General features: G+C 48.9%; 1 protein-coding gene across 8 annotated transcripts in view; it reads left to right on the top strand.

Moving 5' to 3' along the window:
- LOC149347261 (rab11 family-interacting protein 4A-like) overlaps positions 1–21,396 on the top strand; it is a 253,361-nt gene extending 231,965 nt beyond the window's left edge. For 5 of the 8 annotated variants that reach the window (XM_089586957.1, XM_089586951.1, XM_089586959.1 and 2 more), the window contains 9 exons: positions 7–111; positions 539–658; positions 4,357–4,389; positions 5,406–5,663; positions 10,016–10,106; positions 12,281–12,493; positions 14,910–15,070; positions 16,900–17,110; positions 19,945–21,396. In XM_089586957.1, coding sequence (XP_089443083.1) covers positions 7–111; positions 539–658; positions 4,357–4,389; positions 5,406–5,663; positions 10,016–10,106; positions 12,281–12,493; positions 14,910–15,070; positions 16,900–17,110; positions 19,945–20,067 — 1,315 coding nt within the window. In that variant the 3' untranslated portion in view covers positions 20,068–21,396. The remainder of the gene's footprint in view (positions 1–6; positions 112–538; positions 659–4,356; positions 4,390–5,405; positions 5,664–10,015; positions 10,107–12,280; positions 12,494–14,909; positions 15,071–16,899; positions 17,111–19,944) is intronic. The other 3 variants (XM_089586952.1, XM_089586954.1, XM_089586953.1) reach the window with 3 other exon arrangements.
- Positions 21,397–21,648: the final 252 nt, after the last annotated feature.

Below are 21,648 nucleotides of genomic sequence, written 5' to 3'. Positions count from 1 at the left end.
TCGCAGCGGGAGCAGCGGCAGCCCCAGCTACAGCGACGCCGAGGAGACGTTCGAGTGCGACGTTGAGGAGGAGGACTTCGGCGTCATGGACGTCGGCAAGACGCCGCTCAGGTACGCGCATGTGCACCCACTGTCCAGGCCGATATACGACGTCGGTGGTGGTAGAGGATTTATAGCCTCGCGCTCATCACACCTACAATTACTCCGCTTGTATCTCGGAGGCTGAACGAATTATATCCGGAACCATTCTTCCAGAAGGCCCGTGTCCTGCGCACCTGTCAGTTCGTGAATCCTCAGGCTCACGACTTGAAGCTTTGCTGTTTTCACATTTTCCTTTTCGGCAAGCCGGAAAGCTTCATCACAAATAAGTCTACAGGTGGGCTGGTTTAGTCGGCCTGGTTTAGTTGGCCTATTTCTTATAACAGCGCAGTTTATCTGCGTCTTCACCTGGCGCTGCGTATGGAGGGGGAGGAGCGCCGTGTATGCTACCCTGTGGTGCTAACCCTTGCGTGTTCATTGGTGTTGTCTGTGTCCGCAGCTCGGACAGCTTCCGGAGCACGAGCAGCAGCGGCGGAAGTACTGGCGGCGGAAGCGGAAGTGGTCGCCGGCATCTCCCCCAGCGGAACTCCTGGCTCAGGACTAGTCTGCGGAGGTCAGGGTCAGTACGTGCTCACTGGCGTTGCGATAGAGGTTCTTTATGGTTTTGTTTTTCCCGCATTGCGCGGTAATTTGTTTCTGAGCATGTAGCAGCAGAAAGAGTGTTTTGTTAAAGCTTACGTTTCTGCGAAGAATTCCTCTCTGCTAAAGCGATCCGCGCATAGAAAACTGCGCAGAATTGTGTGCATAGGAAGTGACAGCGACCAGCGGTAGCAGGAAAGGAAAATGCAAACATTTTGTGACCTACTTCTTCTCTTACCCTTGGTCTGTGTAAGTCTTTTTCTATATTGCACAACCCAACGACACTGACTTCCGTCAAAGGCGCTGTCGTTTAATAACACTTCGTTCACTGAGTCTCCGTGAAAAGGCCTACTCTTGGCCAACTGAAAGGACACATTACGTGACTTCGAAAATGCGGCATCTTTTTGGCACTCCAGTCGTTCTAAACTATATCGATAGCCTTTCCAAAAAAAGGTAGGTGAACACTGCCAAAACCACTCTCTTCTGATGCCCTTCTACTTGCCCTTTGTAAGCGTAACTGAGTTTGCGCCTTTATGACCCCCGACTCGTTCGTCAGCAAGCCGGACTTTTATCCCTCAATTCGGGACAACCTTTGATACGACGAAACCAAAGTTCGCTTTTTCGCCGTTTGCTGTCGCTACTCGCGTGCAGCCCCGAAATGCGTGGAACTTCTGCAAGGCTTTGGGTTTTCTCGCACCAAGGGTGAATGAAGGTCTAAAAAGTAAAAGGAGAAACAGCAAGGACGATTGCATTGTTCCATTGACGGTTGCCGCCAAGATCTGTGTTGGGGCTTTGCATGACTCGTGTGGGCGTGTCGACGTGTCCATTGTCTTGGACACGTCATATTTTGTTGTATCGTTACCTCTCGTCTTCACTCTCTTCTTCCTGTCCCCCTTTCCCAAGTGTGGAGTAGCTAGCCGATACTCTTGCCTTCGGCCGACCTCTCCACTTCCTGCTGTTGTACTCTCTCTCCCTCACTACCGTCTCTTCGCGCATTCGGTGCGCTTATTAAGCGCACTTGTGTCAGTAGCGCTTACGCATACTACACGCCACCAGTGCGCGCTCGCTGATTGGCCCCGACGCGGCAGGCGTATGCGAAGCTGGCTGGCACGTGGCGCCATCTGGCGCCGTCGGGGCGATCTGCGCATTCGCAGCGTTGGCGCCCGGTTCGCGGGAAGCGGCGGCGGTACGCGCTATGCAAAAATTCTCTAATATCCTTTGAGTCCACTACTATCGTGACCGTCGCGTCTCACGTTAGTTACTGCCGCGTGATTGACAGGCGGCCTAAGGCAGTAAAAAAAGAAAAAAGCACCGTTTCAAAAATGGCAGGCAAGAAATTCGCGCCTTGTGCTTTGCTCAGGACTGGCTTTCAGCAGAGTACTCTTCAGACCCGAGCGCGCGGTGCTCCTTGGAAAGAGCGAACCAAGAGTGGCATTAAAATCGAAATCGGAGTGACCGCCATTCCGTTCGCGGTGGCTCAGTGGTTATGGCGCTTGGCTGCTGAGCCTCCCAAGGTCGCGTGATCGAATCCCGGGCGCGGCGGCCGTATCTAGTTGGAGGTCGAAATACAAAAGCGGCCGCGTACTTCGCGATGTCGGTGCACGTTGAAGAACCCCATCTGGTTGAAAATAATCCGGAGCCCTCCACTGACGTCGTGCCTCGTAGCCGACTTACAGGCAGCTCCAATATAAAAGGGAACAGATCGCCTGCATGCAACCAACTATTGCTCCATAATTGTGAACTAAATGCACGGTTGTTCATTTATTTTAGTTTTAATGCGACTGGTTTAGGAGGGCCGTGAAGGCGTAAACTGTCCGGTGGCTGCGCTGGCGTCTGTGTGAAGCCACCTGCTGGAGAGGGAAATCCGCCTGTCCACTTTTGGGAGAGGGGCCGGATTAAGAATGGATCGGAAAAAATGAAAGAAGTGATTACGAATATAATTGGAATAAGAATGCAATCAGAATTGGAATAGAGTCGTAATTGTAGTAAATCGTAATTGGGGTGGAATCAGAATTGGGGTGGAATCAGAATTGGGGTGGAATCAGAATTGGAGCGGAATCAGAACTGGAATAGATCGCATTTCCTCCGGATCATTCCAAGTGATCGCCCCTAATTTTTTTTTTCTGTACAGAGTATGCCCGCGAGAGGTTTCAAACCTGACGCTAGAAACAGGTTCTTGTGTGCGAATTGGGTGTTCCCTTTCATATTGGAGCTAACTGTACATGCCTTGCAGCATTGATTGTTCCCTTTCATATTGGAGCTAACTGTACATGCCTTGCAGCATTGATTGTTCCCTTTCATATTGGAGCTAACTGCACCTGCCTTACAGCACATGAAGCAACCTCGAGCCCGTGCACCGTGCTACGTAAGTGCCGAGCCTGCATAGATCGACCTTGTCCGGTCCCCATCAGCCGGCCCGCTTAGTGGTCCATTACCAGGCGGTGGTGCGTAGTAGCTATAGGCTAGATGAGTGTATGGGTGGCGTGAGTATAGTAGAGGGGGGCCTGTGTTGCGGCCGGCGGTCTGGTTCTCCCTGCATTGTCTCATTGTTTTCCTCGGCCCGCCGCTCGCGCTGGTTGCGCGGCTGCCGTATAGATGCGCCAGCCGAGAAAGATACAGCAGCCCCGTGCTCCTTTGTCTCCTCCTCCTCCTCACCGCCGTGGTCTTCCCCTCTCCCTCATATTTCTGCCATTGGGAGCCGGCGGAGTGTGGCGGGGTGGTATAACAGTGACCGTGGACTGGCTTCACCTCAAGGACGTCCTCCGCTGAAGGGGCTTCCGGTCAGCGCGAGCCGATGTGTGGCGTTTCCTAGCTGCGTTTTTAAAGGGCAACTGCGGAGTGTTAGCTAACATTTGGAGTTAATTCATTACACTACTTAGAGTCCCCTCTATGCAGGACAAAAAAAAACGCTTAAAAATCCGTGTAAAAACGTTTAGCAAAATTTGTCCATGACTGTACCTTACGGAGGCACAATAGCGAATGTGGCTGCAAAGTTGAACCCCCCCGCCCCCCTCATTTGATTTGGTCACTTTCGTAAATAGCGCGTCACTGAATGTCACGGCCTGAGTCTATTCAAGTCTGCGCTGGAACATTCTTTTCCGAGCCAGTTAATACCCTTTGGAAGGCCGCGCAAACACCGGATTCATGGCCAGCCATACTATCTGTCGCTGTGCATTGAATGCTCTGAAGTAGGAGTTGTGTTGTCACTTTTTCTGTCTGTGCGGCGGTCCGCTGCCTGTGTACGTTTCACAGCGATAGCTGTTACAGGCACGCCTTCTTGTTCTGCGGCGTCGTTGTCGGCGTCACGCCGCACCACACTCGTTGGTCACTGCGCAGTGACGTCGGTGATGAGCCAGGCTGATTGGCCAGGGTTCTGTGACGTCATGCATGGGGCCATTGCAACAGCCCAATTCAACGCACCACCCTCAGTGGCGCGGAAAGCAGTGACGTCACGAGTGATGTCACGTGTGGCGCGCTGTACCAAAGACAAATTATAACGAATAATTCGCTACCGTCGCAGATAGCTTTCGCTGAATGTCGCGGTAACCCTTCCTGCAATTTTTTTTCTGTTGCTGCTTTTGTTATCCGCTTTGGTGCAATTGCCGTTCGCCTTGCTTCCTGTGTGTGTGCCTCTTGTGTGTGAACCGTGGCCCCCCTCTCCCGGCGTTCTCGTTGCAGGTCCAGTCGGAAGTCCAGCAGTCCCGTGCAGAGGTACGCCGCCTCTCTCTCGCTTCCTCTTTTCGTTCTGTCTTGCGCCGTCCGTCTGTACGTGGCAACAGCCACGCCCACCAAGCGTGTTGCTGTAGTGTGATCCATGCACAAATGTGTATTAGGGCGAAATGGTCCACTTTCCGGAAGTCTTAGGACTTAAGCTGTATGAAGACAGAATTACGTAGAGGGACTTTCGCCGTACGTAGAGGGACTTTCGCCGTACGTAGAGGGACTTTAGCCGTACGTAGAGGGACTTTCGCCGTACGTAGAGGGACTTTCGCCGTACGTAGAGGCATTTGCGCGGTGTGTAGGGGACTTTCGCTGTATGTAGAGGGACTTTTGCCGTGCGTGGAGGGACTTTCGCCGTATATAGACATCGGTGCTCCTCGCTGCGCCAGCCGGGGCGTGGCAGGCGTGCGGTACGATGGGACGCGACTTCGCTGGCATCCCAGCGCTCACCGCAGGCGTGCAATTTTTGAATTTCACGAGAAATGGCCGAAGTTTGCTAAGCCACAGCACCGACTGCAATCGGGTTTCAAAATTCTAAAAACTGATACGGCCATTACTAACAGCCAGCTACAAATCTAGTTGCAACCAAGCGCTCAAAATATAATAGGTTTTAGAAACTAGTTAATGGGCTTAGTAGTGAAGACGATTCACCAGTGCTGGTGTCCGCCAGCACTGGTAATACTAGGCCGTCAAAGCTGTACCGTCTACTCAAAAAGGCTATTTTTGAGAACTACTTGGTCTTTACGGAAATTCCCTGTATATTCGGGTCACCATAACGTTAATTGGAACGAAGGGAGGTGCATTTGACGACACCGGCGGCTCGTTTTTTGTAGTTCGTGCGTTCCAGTGTTCTGCTTTTCAAAAATGAATAACCGGCGGCTCGAATTCAGCCTCCTTGTGATCCGATGCGTAAAACTCCACGGACCGTGTCGCAAACCCGAATCCGGCTAGTCTTAACAGTTTATGCGAGACGGCAGTGTACATCCACATCGCTGCTTGTGGTGCAGGCCGAGCATGGGCCTGGGATCCGAGTCCCCGTGTCCCCGCCGGGGCAGCTTCGAGGCCGAGGACCTTCTGAGCAGCAGCAGCAACCACCACCGGGGCCACCACGAGGAAGAGGAGGAGCGGCGCCAGCAGTGCGTGGACGAGCTGGGCGACCAGGTGCAGCAGCTGCAGGGGCAGGTGGCCGCGCTCAGCGAGTCCCTGGCTTCTAACGGGGACCTCTACCGACGTGTCAAGCAGGAGAACGCCACGCTGGTGCACAGGTATGCCTCTCTCACAGGGGGTGTATTGCCCCACGGGCAGAGGGGGTGTATTGCCCCACGGGCAGAGGGGGTGTATTGCCCCACGGGCAGAGGGGGTGTATTGCGTATTGCCTCCCGGGTGTGGGGGTGTATTGCCCCAGGGGGGGTGGGGGTGCATTGCAGAGTGGGGGTGTATACCCACTTTCGTATTTTGCAAATGTCTGGTGACTCCCTAACCCACCTCAAACTCTGACTCCCAAGGCTTGCACGCCGTGTGTTTCTTTCAGAGATCGAAGCAGAATTTGCATTTTACGTACCTCCGTAGTTTGGTTTTCTTCACGATTTTCGAGTCCAAAGAAGTAAAAAAGAAATCCAAGTCGCTATTGAGAAGGAACAATAAATTGCATGTTAGAGCTGCGGGAACAGAAAAAAAAAACACACGCAAAATTCTTCGACACAGTCAACTAGAACATCCAGAATTAAGGACTAATGAACTATTTGTACAGTCAGTTAATGAGGTACGTGCAGTTGCGTAATTTAGGCGTCGGATTTTTACGCGTTATCGTACCTGAAGTCCCAGGCGGGTCTAAAAAAAATGACCCTATTTGGGGAGTTCACCTTATTCATTCGTAGGTATCGACAGAGGTGCAACAGCGGCGCAGGCAGGGATTCCATCCGGTGCTGCCGGAATGAGGGTCGAATATGTGACCATATCTTGTTGAGGAAATAAGGCCACTTCAGCGCTCCCCATCTTTTTTTTCACCCAAGCGGAAATGATTACCTACACGTGCTGTAGCCGATTTTCTTTTAGAACAGTCGCGAAAAGCTGGCAAGAAAACGGTATTGTTCCAGCCGCGGATCGCGAGACTGCCGTTAGTCAAGAGAAAACGTTCGTAATTGCCCCCTGCGCCGCCACTCGTATCTCGTTGTTCGCAGAATCGTTTTCCCTCCGTGGTTTTCCCCTTCCGTGGGTCGTAGAGGCTCCTAGTGCCGCCGCTGCCTCGCGCGTTCCGCGTCGTCTGCTCTCGAGCGGCACCGCGCATGCGCCCTGAACCGACGACAACGACGTCACAAGCGGAACCGAAACCAGCACGAAGCGCGTAAAACAAAAACAAAAAGACACACGCAAAGCGAACCACCCGTGGCGAGAAAGCGTGCGAGGAAACCTCTCATACCTGTCCGCCCCGCGCGGCCTCCATTTTTCTTTTTTTTTTTAGTGGCTCCGAGTCTTCCCTCTCCCTCGTGAATACTCGAGCGGGGTGAATCGAAAAAAAAAAAAAAAACCCCGACGAGTTCGCAGAAGAGTTGAGGGCAGCAAAAGAACAAGCGCGCCAAAAAATAACACCAAGCCGGGCGCGCAACGGGCTCGTGGCGTCGCGGTCTACGGGTGAGCGAAAGAGAGCAGTTCTTTTGTCGACGTCGACCTCGCCGGTCGTTCGTCGGCGGACCCGACTGCCAGAGCGCGGCGAGAGGGTGCTTGTCGTCGTCACCGTGTGTGGGAGCTGGCGCGCGTTTCCCGGGGCAACGTTCTTGGTTTTCGTTCTTTTTTTTCGTGCGTCGACCACTCCAGCTGGTCTCGCCGACGGCGCGGCGGCGAGCAACCGCAACGCGCAGTGGGACTGGAGCAGTCCGGCGGCTAAACTGCTTGCCACGCAAGCGGCGGTGACCCGACTAGTGAGGGAGTGGTTTCGATTCCGGTTGTGCCGCAGCCGCTCGCGCGTTTTGTGCGTGTCGACAACGACGAAGTGAAAGCGCCTAGTGTGCGGCGGTGTGCCGGTTTGCAACAGCAACAATCGTGGACGGCGAGCTGCTTCTAAGTGCTGAGTCCCCTCGTCGCTGCACCGGGCATCGATAACGATTTCGGCGGTCCTGCGCCGATCGACTGCGGTCTTCTGCGGAGTCGCGGTGGCTTAGGCCTAAACTCTGCCGCCGGCGCCCACGTTTTCGTCTACTGGGCGTGGTGGCGGCGTTAAGGTACGGTTGCTTCGCGTTGTCAGTGTTGTTTTGAACGGAAGCGGTGTTTATTTATGGGCAAGGGCGGCCGTGTAATGAAACGTGTACGGAGTGATCGCTGATACGCCGCGTCGTCTGCTTGCAGCCGCTGATTGGAATGTAATGTAGCTCCCCCTGTTGCTGGCGGTGGTGATTACCGAAACATTTTCTGCCTTTTTTCGTGGCGGGTGAGTTTGAGTTCTATAACTTGAGGGTTGTTATAGAACTTACGTTTTTGGCCGACAGGTAATTGTGCGCGGTTGGGTTTTCGCTTACTTAGTTGTTCTGTCCTCAAAGTTTTAGTTCACCTGTCATCTGTTCATGGATTCTTGAGAAAATGGGATTTTCTCGCAGCTACATGCAATATTATTCAAAATATGAGGAAGAAATACCATGTGTTCCTTGCCGGCAATTAGGGCGTTGAATCTTCATTGACAATTCTGAACTGAAAGTTAATTTGCATTAAGGAAAAAATGTTTTATTTAAACTTCTTACCACTTAGTTACAAAGAAAGGAACATGGCGCTTTTTCCGTTAATGTGCGCTCTTGCATGTGAAAGCAGAATATGCACCTTATATCTGGTTAATTGTGTAACCAACAGCAATTTTGGTTCAGAATCTTGACAGAGGAGTTGTTTGTGATATGCCTGTAAGTTGCCAGCTTGTGCTGCTGAAAGGAGTTTAGACACTTAACTTTTAGGTGCGTGATTTTTCTTTGTAATGAGTCTTAAGGCATTATTATACATGGATTACCACATGGTATCCTCCTACGACTGCTATATAATTTATAATCCAATTTCTTCTCATGCTGTTTCGGTTTCAACTGCCAAACGATGGCTGTGATGTCAGAGAGAGGCTGCAGGTCACATGAAGCATGAAAAACTGCATAGGCGAATATCACATGGTGACCCGTGCATAGTAGTGTCTTTAGCATCACTGTAGCAAAGAGAAAACATGGCACCGAAATTGTGTATATACCTTTCAGTGTGTTTGAAAATTTTTAGTTTCAAAACTGTTCTTTTAAAATCATACAAGGAATGTAGTAGTATCGGTTTGAACTTCCTCTGCATGGTACGTGTTTGAAAGCATTGCCTCATCAGGCCGGGCCTCGTCGCGGTGGCTCAGTGGTTACAGCGCTCAGCTTCTGGCCCGAAAGACGCAGGGTCGATCCCGGCCGCGGCAGCAGAATTTTGTTGGAGGCAAAATTCTAGAGGCTCATGTACTGCACGATGTCAGTGCACGTTAAAGAACCCCAGGTGGTCAAAATTTCCAGAGCCCTTCACTACGGCGTCCCTCATAGTTTGAGTCGCTTCGTGACGTTAAACTCCAATAAACCAAGCCTCATCAGGCTTTCACAAATGAAATTTCTTCCTTGGGGAAGGACATACCTCACAGAAAATTGAACGCATATTGCCAGAGCAGTCTTACATCACGAAGGAATATTTAAGGTAGATGCTTGCAGCTTTCATGCTTGTTTATTTCCTTTAGCTTTCTTTACACTTCTTAAAACGCAGCATGCAATGTGCTCTTCATCAGCTCTGTCATGGATAAAGAAAGTTGCTGTGCTGCTCTCCACAGAGCTCTTCAGTTGTGCCAGTGGCAAAAGTCCCCATGGACCTTCGTTGGATAAACTATATATCATGTTGATGTTTTCTGAAGTCTTTAATGTGAGAAATGCGCATCACCTGCGTGCATTAAAATGTGAGTAAGAAAAAAATTGGGGCATTGCCATTACGTGATGCCACAGCTCATAAGGGTGTATGTCACAAACATTGCATACTCAGTGAGCATAACATCCAGAGTTGGGCTAGTTGGTGAATAGTTAACATAACGAAAAATAGCACATAGAAAGTGGACAAGAGATGTCAGTCAGCACCCCGCAAGTGCCAACTGATTGTTTATACAGCAAACGGCTAAATCTGAGAGACAAGGTGGATGAGAAGGGAAAAACACTGAGCCCTGTCTTCTTTTTTTACCTCTTCACGTACCTTGTATCTTAGGTTTTGCTGTTTGCAGAACAAACGTTCAGCTGTCCAGCGCCCTGTGTGCATTCTTTTCGTCCCATTTCTATGCGCCATTTTTCGTCATGTTTAGTAGGTAACCAGGTTGCTAGATCAAGTATTGTAGCTGGCCTTTGATTTCCCGCTCTCGAAAATGACTGGACAAAAAAGCAAGAAGTTACCCTACTCAGTAACTTGTCCATTCATTGATGCTTTCAGATCCTACAGTGCAGCACTGTTTTGTGCTAGTGCTTTCTTTTTTTTTCGACTCTCTTACATTGTCACTTTTGATCCACATGCAACAACTCTTTATGTGGGCTGCTTGTCAGCATTGACCCTGCATTTGGAGCTGCCATAGTGAATTGAGTGTTGGTGGGTGCAGGATACACAACCTGGAAGAGCAGATACGGGAGCTGGAGGTCCGGTCGGAGGAACGCGCCCACGAGGAGGAGAGGAGGCTCAAGGATGCTCTGGTGAGGGGCCAACACCTCTCTGCGTTTTGTCTGCTGCTTTGCGATCATTGTTGTCGATCGCATTCGGCATTGATGTTTTTGTCTTCAGAGCATAAAGTGGTCGGAGGCAGCCTTCCACAGGTTGTCCTAGACTGCCGTTGACAGCTGAACCTAGAAAACATTCAGCTGATCCAGCTCTGATAGGAGCTCAAGCGCAATGCTGGGTGTTGCACGGCTAAGCATCGTCTTTGGAGTGCAAGATAGTGGCAGCTATGCAGCACATATCTTTGCATAATGCAGTGAAAGATGACAGCATTACATGATTACTGCAGCTCTGGTGAGCACATTTTCGTTTTTTTTTGCCTGGTAGGAGGTTGGATACATGCAAAGTGGAGAGGATGACTAATCCAAATGTCGCAATGTCCATTGTTACTCCGAGCAGAAAATTAGTACCCAGGCAATGATTACATACCAAGATTTAGTTCTGTTATCACTTTTCAGCATTTGTGAAGTTGTCACACTGAAGTGAAATATTTTTTCCAAAGTTAGGCTGTGTTGCTTAGCTCCATTCAGGAGAGACAGCTCCGGTTAGTCATACAGGCCATGGAGGTCGCCAAGTGCCAAGGGCTTATGGCCACCTGACAGGGGTCTGATCCTCTCCACTATAGTCTAATCAAGGGACTCTTTGGGTCAACAAAATAAAGTTTCGCCACCACCACCACGCTGAAATAATGTCCGCTGTTCTTCTTAATTTTTGACAGTTGCTTTCGCTTCAGGCATGTTTCCAGAACCGTGCTAGCGCCCATGCACTGCTTTCATCCTTTTGCAAATCAGGATGGTTGATTCAATTCAGTGCAGTGTTCCAATACCTGTTTGCAAACATATAATTAGAATCTACAAAGCTTTGTCGTACAGTCAGCTCACAATGAAACGCGAACGGCAGCTGTGAACAAAACTAAATATTTTACCTATGCACTTTCAGCCGGAGTATAAATCTAGCCTGATTCTTTTTTCTGGGTAAAGGCTGTACCGAAGTACATGTTCATAAATTAGTTATACAGGAATACCTCTTTGCAGAATTTGAGTTTGAAAAGCACTGCATATGCATGTTCGTGTTTCATTCCGTCCTGATAGTACAGTTCGCACGAAAAGAGATTGTCAGTAGTTACAGTCAAAGTGGGCAAGTTGCAATACTTATCACTGTAGTATCGAGAAAACACCGACATCAAGGCTGGCTGGCCAGGCCATTCACACTTTTGGTGGGGGCAATGCTGTGACATACAGCTGTGCCCTGAAAAAGATACCTTTTGGAGTAGCCCAACATTGTGTGCGGGACTGCAGTTTATTTCGCTACATTTGGAATGCGCAAATGTTCTCGGTGAAATGAATACAGTGGCATCTGACGCTGCAGACTGATATTGTCTGCCAGAATACTGTGCTCAGCATCTTATTAACCGTCAGTGGCTTTTGTTGTGGTAGGACAGAACCAGCAACAGTCAAACACTGATTGAGGAAGTAAATACAGCTGCTGCCAGCGAGCAGGCAAGATGTGAACTACTGAGAACAGTCGCGTGCGGCTGGTGAACAACCTACGCATGCTGTTGAGCGGCTGCGATCTACCTCTTGCAGCACATTTTGGGCATTATTCTTTTTTTTGTGATTTTTGTTCGGTGGTATTTGAAATGCAAGCTTTCAGTTATTTAAAACTTGTGCCATTTAAGAGTTTATGACGTGTGCCATTTTTATTTGCGCTGTTTGATATGGATAACAACCAACTCTCCCAGCTTTCCGTTCTTCTAAATGCCATTTAAGAGTTCAGTAACCTGCACAAACGCAATTTGTGTTTGCAAATGGGACTGTTTATGTCTAGTATGCTGACAAGTTGAGCTGCACACAGAGGAAAAGTTTTGCATCGGGCTTGTAGCCCCTTACGATAGAGGCGGAATTATAAAGGGCCCGTGCCCTTTATAAATCTTGAGCCTAACTGAGAAACAAGCATTGTGCTTACTTGTGCAGGCTACAGCTCTGAATTGAATCATCCGTGCTGCACTCCTTGCTTGCGGATTTAACATCTTTGTGACGCCTGTGTTGCTAAAACTTCAGCTGGTACCTGTACTTTACGTGTCCCGTATTTTCCTCTGATTCCGGAGCACCAAAGAATTGAAGTCTGTGGCACATCCCGCCCCCTCAAACAGAGTCGGCAGGAGCGGGAGAGCGCCCTGGAGCTGGAGCGATGTGGGGCGCAGCTGCGGTCGCTGCAGCAGGAGCAGCGTGCCCTGCAGGAGGAGGCCCTGCGGCTGCGCACCCTGGCCGAGCGACTCAAGGTCGAGAAGGAGCAGGCCCTGGAGCAGCTGGACCAGAGCCAGGCACAGCTGTCACAGCTGCGCGAGGAGCACCAGCGCCTGCAGGTGTGTAGGGTGAAAAGAAATTGGCAGTGGCTTAGCTCTGGTTAAGCCTGGATATGCAAGTGAAAAGCTGCAGTTATGCTTGGTTTGACGTCACAGCTGTCACAGTTCGTGCACAATGCACTGGGAGCACCACGATAACTGCGTAGGCAAGCGCGTTATATAGCCCTCCTTGCGCATGCGTAGTAACTGTGGTAAACACGCGACTGCAACAAAAGGTCAAACGGTGGCGAGGAGGCGAGCACGCAGTAGTAGCGGCGGTGAGGAGGCAGCGCACATGCGTAGTAGCGCGCAGCTGCACCGAAAGGTCAGGCGGTGGTTACAGCGGCGGCCGCTCCGACCACCGGCACCCCTTCTGTGACATCGCTCGGTTCTGCGCACGCTCAGCTGTGGCTAATTCTGATCACGGAGCATACGCCAGACCCGGTGCTGACTAGCCTAGTAAAGCTTTTGACTTGAAAAAAGGCCGCCACTGTCTGGCAGACATTGAAGTAACGAGCGTTAGCTGTTTGGTTTACTAGAATTGACATCAGATTAAAGGCAAGTACACCAATGGAAATATGAATTTGTACGTTTATTTCCCCCTATGATAATCACAAACATTTCACTTGCAGGTGGTTGTTTCTACAATGCTATTGTAGATGGCGCTACAAGTCTCAATGCGAGATGTGCTGTTTCCTAGTTGCTGCCACAGATGGCGCTGTGATCTCAAGGTGGTAGCAGACCCCACGAAGTATCGAAACGCTCATAAAAGTCACTCGGGGCCATTTAAAGGGACAGTAAAGGTGACCAATAAACACTGTGCTCTTAGTTTCGAAAATGTAAAGACCGCTGTCTTGAGAGCATGTTCAGGGCATGTTGGACATATTTCGAGTGATTTTTTTGGAGCGTAGCTCTTGTGTGCCCGTTCGTGGGTTGAGTCGTGTTGTCGTTGATGTAACCAAGTGCAAGGGGAGTGAGGGGAGGGGAGGATATCGAGGTGAGTGCATTTGCGCTCCCATCAAGACCGGCCGTGCCGAGTGAACGGAAGTACATTGTCGCTCGCTCATAGATGATGCTAGAGTGGTGTGACACTGCTAAATGAGCTGCGGCTCAGCACCGTCGAATGGACCCTGCCATTCACATTGCCGAAGCCCAAGCGCATTGCTGTCGCCGAGAAGACCCAGAAGTTTGCAGTGCTGATGTAGAGGCTAGGCGGTACCTTTGAGAGGGCCCTGCTGTTCACACTGCCTAAGCAGACAGAACTGTGCTCAAATTTCGCATTGGGAAGTATCTTAATTGACCTCGGGAATATTTTTTTCCTCCAGAAAACCATTTACAAATGTGCAGATTGTATTATCTGCACTCTTGGTGCAGGTGGCGCCATTTGTGACATTGTAGCCCTGCCAGTGGGGAGTGAGGCTTGGGTGTTATTTATAACTTCTCTGGTGCTTCTTCACTTGGCTGTGTGTGACATTCAGTTGCCTTGGTGGGAGGAAGCTGAAGTGACCATAGTAACCATATGTGACCATAAGTGACCATATGCCAAGTGATCAGCCAAAAATGACTACACTCTGCTCTGTGACAACTCATTTTGACAGTGGAGCCAACGCAGCAGGACGGGAACATGTCCTTTTTGTTCAGTGCACGGTAACCGCAGGTGCTCGAAATTTATAGATCCCGTCACTACAGTGTCCCTGGTAGCTTGAGTCGCTTTTGGAAGTTGAACCCCCAAAGTCTTAACTTTTTCTTCAGTGCAGCGGATATTGTCCTCTGTTGCAATTAAGTTTGCTCTTAAGTGTTCTGGTTACACTCGTCGTTAAGGGCCCATGTCTACCATATCTAACATTTACAGTGTTAGAGAGTCGCAGCAAAAGCTTTTATTTACAACAAAAGATTTAGCTATGTCCTGTGACACTTTTACAGCTGTGGTAGAAATGTGCTGAGTATAAAAAGAACAAGACGATACAGGACTGGACAAAGCGCAACTATCAGCTCAATTTTACATGATGCTGTCATAGACTGGGCTAGCTCCACCATCACTCGGTGAAAAAGAGTTTGTTTAGGAGCAGCCAGTTTGGTAGGCAGAGCTATTTGGCCAAATCGAATAGCAGGCAAGAGTGCTGGGCACTCCGGGACAACAAATTGAGTGACAACAGTAATGGTGTTGGTGTGCAATATCTCGCACCCCATTCACCGTGGCACAGGCTTATGCGGTGCGTTGTGGAAATACCGTAGCTGTTGGCAACAGTGAGGTCGCACTGTTGTCGTAGCAGCATGGTGGACAACAGTCTGCGATGCTGGCCAGTGTTGTCGAGTCAAGCGTAGCGGCAGAATGGCAGCTGCAACCGTAATTTCTTGAACTGTGTTGATGTGTACGCAACGTTGTTTGTTGTGTACACCCTATGGTATCTTAAAGTGAGCCCTGCCTCTGCTCCAGGAAATGTGCCGGCGTGAGCGCGAGGAGTCCCAGGCCCAGCGCACGTTGCAAGCGCAGCTGCTCCAGGAAGTGGGCCGTGAGCTGGAGGAGCTGCGGAGGCTGCGCACCGACCGCGACGGCCGGCCCCGCAGCCCGTCTCTGCTCGACCTGCTGCCTGCCAGGCAAGGCTCGCTTTCCTCTGCTTCTTTGTATGATGCTTCTGGGGGTGATCAGTGGAATTCATGTGACCGTAATGCGTTAGCATTTGTGTCCCCTTGCTGTTTGGCCCCTTTTGCGCGTTCCAGATTCGCACGGAATGATGAGGTCGGCGATGACTGAAGGTTTGAAACGAACCGTTGTTTCGCCAAACGCTGTTGCCTCTCCTCATCCGTTTCAACTGCGTACTGTTGATGCCTTGTATCCACTACTGTTTGTAAATGGCGTCACCATTGCTCGTCCATATCGGCTGCACGTCTTTGCCGTAGAGCCTCGGCATTGTTCAGTCAATGCTTTTCTTGTACGGGGTCACTCATGTCACTCGTAGGAGATGTGGCAGGTCTTCCCCTTGGATATGTGCCTGCTGAGAACTGCTGGGTTAGCGCAAACTCTGATACAACCGCTAGGATGTATGTGAATAGAATTGCGAGGTGCTGGAAGTGGTAATGCAATATGTCTACTTAGGGCAGGTAGTGACCACTGATCTGGATCACGAGAAGGAAATAACTAGAAGAATGGGATGTAGCACATTTGGCAGGTTGCCTCAAATCACAAATGGCACCTTGTCAGTATCCCTCAAGAGGAAACTATAGCAGCTGTATCTTATCAGCTGTAGCTCTATATTAATTTATAGGTGTACTTCTCTAGGTGGCTAGGGTTACTTCGCATGGAGTTCATGGTCAAGTATATAACTGCCTACCTCCGCAACAGATCAGAGCGGTTTTAGATGGCATGAGGGGTGTGTACTCCTCTTCCCTTTTTTGCCTCTGGTGGATGGAAGACCAAACTTCGCCAATGTGGCATTTGAGACTCCTATAAGAGGAGCTTGAGACCTCCAATTCATATTGTTTGATGCATATTGTTGGCTGGGACTATGTAGGGAAATGCACCCTAGTCACATGCAGCACGTTTCTTGTACAGTTGCTTCATATCGAGAATATTGCCGCTTTTGTATGCCAGGATGCAAGCTTAGTGTAGAGCTTGCGGGCAAGTCTGGGCATAGGAAAAAGATTCTGCATGCAAAAAGATTTCTCCTGGAAATCCTGGAAAGGCTTGTCATTGTTGTAGTGACCTGCGGGCAATTGCTTACATGTAAATATGAATTGGTCTTTCTTGGAAACAAAACTCTGTCTGCGTTGGTTTTTGTATTTGTGCTAGTTCAGGGAACAAACCAGCTTGGAGGCATTGTATCATTACCGTCATATTTATGACAGCATTGTTGAACTGGGTTGCTTATCATTCTATCGGGAATGCCAGGTGCCTACTTGGAAGTGGAACACATAAGCTTCGACGAATTGCATTGAGTCTGGTACAAAATGTATTGCCATCTTAAATGCTTTCCAGGCTGGAATAAGCAGTCAGGCAATACACCGAGCAAAAAAAATAAAATGTGGTGTTATTCACTGCGGTGAAGTATAGCGGAGCTGCACCACAATAGGTCCATGCTTGTTCACAACTAGAAATCGAACTTTGTGAGCATCTGTTTGTTGAAAAGTGATCCACATAGTGAATATTTTGTCTTCTGAAGTTCATCCTCTCCTGAAACAAAAACTCTGTGTGTGTGCACTGAAGCGAAAAAAACAAACGCAAGAAATGCAGGAGTAGATTTACCATCACATTTGTGAGAATGAAGCAGACTTTGAGGAAGCTTGCTGCATTAGATAGACGCATAACCATTGAACGCTTACTCAAGGCAGGCGAGTATGTTAGCAATCAAGAGTGACAGCAGTTCACCCCAGTAACAAGCAGCGTGCTTACGGGCAATTCCGTTTTTTTTAATGCGTGTGCCCCTCAGGTGCCTGGAGCTCCAGGGCCAGCTGGAATCGGTGCGCGAGGAGAACCGGGCCCTGCGCGAGGCCAACGAGGAGTTGCAAGCACAGCTGCTCTCCTCGCACGTCCACGAGGGCCAGTGCCTGGTCGCTGGCGGAGGGGGCCACCACAGTCCCGACGGGGCCGCCTCCCTCGCCACCGAGTTCAGCAACCTGGAGGAACTCTCCAAGGAGAAGGTCTGTTCTCAACCCTCCCTTTTTTCTGTGCGTGTCAAAAGGCAGCCCTGAAATGGGAGGCAGTGTAGATGACGCAGATGCTGACTAGCGACTGAGCGTTTATTTCATGAGCCACAAAATGCATGAGGGCCGAAAACAGTTCACAAGGTGGTGGGAAGTGTTGAAAGAAAGGTGAAATAAAGTTGCGCTTGTTGCGTGAATCGTGAAAGTCCTCTGCTCATGGATCCGCCGCGGTGGCTCAGTGGTTAAGGCACAAGTCTACCAAGCTGGAGTACCTGGGTTCAAACCCAACCGTGGCAGCCGCGTTTTGATGGAGGCGAAACGCAAGAGGCGCGGCCCGTGTGCAGTGCAATGTCACTGCAGGTTAAAGATCCGCAGATGGTCCAAATTATGCACCTCTTCCTCCCTTCTCTTACAGTGCAGTTCAAGAGATATGTGAGACAGATACTGCGCCATTTCCTTTCCTCAAAAACCAGCTTACCAACCAATTTACCTCTGCTCATGGTATGGTTCAGGTGTCCACCCACTGCAAGACTACTGTTGCACCTTTCCTTTCTACTGCTTAGTGACAGAGTGATGAAGCTCATGCCTTGGGCACAAGATGGCAGTGCTGTTCTCTAGTTTCCTTGCTTTAGTGGGGCACACACCAGTAACAGGTCTCGTTGTATAAAGTGGCTTGATGGGGTATGAAAGGTTGATGCTCATTATTATGCCAAGGCTCTCTGGGTATGTGTTGATGTCATTTAGTTGATGTGTTGATGTCATTTTATCAAACTTTTATCAGCGTGCCATCAACGTCAACTGCATTGCTTCTTTTAAGGGAATAGCGTGTTCAACCCAAGAAGTGTTCATATGTGTGCAGGCAGCTTCAGAGGGTGACTGCTTTTAATGTGATCTTCTCATCACTTTAATTTTGTTTTGTTCATAACTTTCTTGTGGATTTGCTTTCATCCTCGCATATATGTTTGTGGCTTACTAAGTCAACGCTAACTGTTAGTCAGCACCTGTGTCATTCATTTCACTGCACATCATTCCAGTGCTCTTACGATGCCGTGTTACCCGTGTTCATTCCCAGAAAGGGAAAGGGTAGTGTACACCTTGATGGGATACTGCAAGCTTAGTGGGAAAATCCTGAATTTATATGCTCGCTATTCACAGTAAAATCTGATAGTAACCTGATTATTGTCACTTTAAGGGCACAGACCTTTGAGCTAGTTGCTGCATTGCAGTCACATACAAGCGCTAAAAACATGGACAAAGGCAGACTTGGACAACACAAGCACTATTGTCAGAGTGTTGTATGAGTGTGTTGTCCAAGTTCTTGTTTGTCCATGTTTTTAGCGCTTGTATGTGACTCACTTTAAAGGGACACTGAGGAGAAATTGAAGTTGACTTGCATCGACAGACTACCAGCTCCTGATTACAAAAACGCCATTCATACTGACAACAAAGCTCTTGTAACGTAGAAGAGAGCAAGAATCAAAATACAGGTATCGCCGCCACAGGCCAAACTCGCAAGTACAAGCTTGATGACGTCATAGGACAAAACAGTGTTGCTAAACCAATAGTTCTAGCAACACTAGGACACGAGAAGCCACGAATCACTGAGGCGCAGCAAATGCATGCGCAAATCTCCTTGACGTCGCCAGATGGCGCCACGTACCCGACAGCTACGCGCACGCCTGCAGCGCCAGGACCAATCAGCGCCTGATCACAGCGGTAGGCGGGCTCCCGGTATTCCGTTAACGGTAACAAGGTACACGGTATGCTAAAGGTGTCTATTTGCAAGAACTTCGTTGACAACTTCGAGAACGGGATCCATTGTAACGCTGGTAAAACGCCGGTGCAAACGTAAACGAAGCGACGGCTGCAATAGCCAATAGATGCCTTCAACGTGCGGCCGGCGGTAGCTTTCGTTTCGGCTGCTGCTGGGCCACACTGCTGGCTGTCAGATATCACGGAGTCTGCGTTACGTCATGTGCACGTCATGTTTCACGTCACTTAGTCCTGTGTCGTCATAGGAGAATCCCAAGTTTGAATCAGAGTGGCGGGAAAAACTATTTCAACTTCGAATCCAAATTTCTTAGAAATAAATGCATCTTTCGCTGCCGGCCAAGTGGCAACAAAGCCATGAAATGCCGAACTATCGGATTTTGCTATAAAAAAAATGTTAATAGAGCTCTCCTCAGTGTCCCTTTAAGGCTTTGAAATTAATTGCAAATAGCTGTGTAAGAGTGCTGCTGGAGCAACTGCATTTTCTTCTTGCCAGGAATGCTGCCACTGTGGTAAGTAAATGAGTGAAGCGATAAGTGAAGTCTGAATGACTGGTTCTAGCCGCCTCAGTAGTAATGTTGATATCTCAGCTTATACCTTATCTCACCGCTATCTTGTTCCTCTTCTACAGTATACCACATGAAGAGCAAGACCTTCTCAGGCATGCTCTAGAGGCAAAATAAGTGAAGGAGGTTTGGAAGGAGGAAGCTTTTTGAAAAATCGTGAAGATTTTTTTGACCCAGATGACATAGTAAGAACACAAGACATGCACAGCTTACAAGTTATTAATTCAGTTAAATTCAAAGTGATTGTGATTAGATCAGTTGTAAGTTGCCCTCATCCCATATGTTCGCAGTTTGTAGTCTGTTTTGCACATATCGTCATGGCTTTTCAAAAATGAACTAACTTGCGACTGACATCTATTTCTAAAGAACTGTAACTGGATTTGCGTGGCATGGTGAAACTCTATTTAAATTTTGGAATTTAAATGTGGTCCACAAAGGCTAATCTGTGCGAGAGAAACTTGCCCTTACGTACTCGTTTGCCTTTCTCTCGTGCAGCTGATCGACACAGTCAAGCACGAGAAAGAAGACAATGTTCGGCTGCGAGCATACATCGACGGAATCCTCCTGAACATCATCGAAAACCACCCGCAGCTACTAGAAGTGAAGCAACTGGTCTGAGCCGAGCCAGCCGACATGTGCAGTGTACAAAGAGACTTTCGTGGGCTCCTGTTCCGTCCCGTTGTGAATACACACACACTTTGTGTGCCTTGCGCTGTGCGACACATGCTGCCTTGACATTTTTTTTTCTTTTGTTCCGCGAATATTAGTACGAGCCATCCATGCACATCGACTTTAGTGACCACCGTCTTTCATAGGAATTTGGGAGCGTCGTTTCGGAATGGCCATCGGACAAATGTTGCGAGCCGCGAACATGGATGGTTGTGGCCGTGTAAATCGAACTTTTCCGTGCAGTATTGAGTGCGGAAGGTGGGAGTTTGTGAGAAAGATCGTAAGAAGGAGCCTTTTTGGAATTCTTTTGCAGGGTTACAATAAGCCATCACACTCATCTTGAAGACTATCATAGTTGCCAGCTTGTTGGCTATTTCACCAGCTTCGCGAAGCCTGAGGCATTCACATGGAGTTTATTTTTGCTTGCGCACTCTCGCAAATGGATGTGTGTGCTTTTAGATCCAAATGTTATGTCCTGCTTCGAATATGCACATTGGGTCCAATGCACAATGGTATGCAAGAGATGTCCTATCAGGTTACATCTCACCCAATCGGCACAAACTCCCTTGGATGTCCTATGGATGTCCATTGGACGTCCAAGGGAATTCCAGTGTCCATTGGGTCAGTCTGTTCTTGCGAAGTCTGTGTGTGTCCTTTTGACACCCGTTCGCAGGCTTTAGGTCTTTAGTAGTTCTTGTACAGCTCCTCAGAGCATTGAAGGAACGCAGTGCACAGTAGTGGACTGGAATGCAATTTTGCATGCTGCGCCACTTATAAAAAGTGTACTGCCCCGGTGTCTTGCGTCGTTTTGCACGACTCTGCAAGTTCCTTTAGTTCCGTAGTGATTTTTGTACCGGCTTGAGGTATTGCAAAGCAAGGCAGCGAGCAGCAGTTCACCTGGATGTAAAAAAATCCTTCGCCTTATGCTGCTTTGCTTCTTGCAGTGGTTGAACCATAAGTGCTCTTCACTCTTTTTCGTCGAATTGGGGCGCTCTCAGTAGGCTGTTTTAGTTGTTTTACATTGGACCTAAAGTGATTTTCATTCTTCCAGTGCGCTTTTTGTTCATATTTCAGTCTTCGGTGAATCATTTTTACTCGCGCTTTTAATGAGGGCACCATGCATTTTCGGTCACATTTGGGGGCGAAACGCGGAACACTTGCTCCCCCCCGCACACTTTAGGGTGGCGTTGCCACTGTACTATATGTTGAGCTCCCGTGGAGCTGTGTGTTGTAAAGTTAACCGAAAGTTAATAAATCTTTTAGTTTTACCAAAGCCAACTATTGTTGTAGCCTGCCTCACTTCACTGTGTGTGCTTTCATATTTTATCTTTCAAGAGCATTGCATATGTGTGTATGAGCAGGATTTGTCTGTAAGAAATGCGTAATCTTGAATTCGGTTTCCTGTAAAAATTGATGGAATGGCTTTTTCTGGCTATGCTGGCATTTGTATGGCCTCAAGACTTGTGTATCGCAGTGGAAATTGTATTTCAGAATGGAAATCTTTTTTTTCCCCGACACACTATTCGAACT

Source organism: Amblyomma mixtum, chromosome 4 (assembly GCF_055824585.1).
Source record: "Amblyomma mixtum isolate Tamu chromosome 4, ASM5582458v1, whole genome shotgun sequence".
NCBI lineage: Eukaryota > Metazoa > Arthropoda > Arachnida > Ixodida > Ixodidae > Amblyomma > Amblyomma mixtum.
This window is presented reverse-complemented; position numbering and strand designations above follow the sequence as displayed.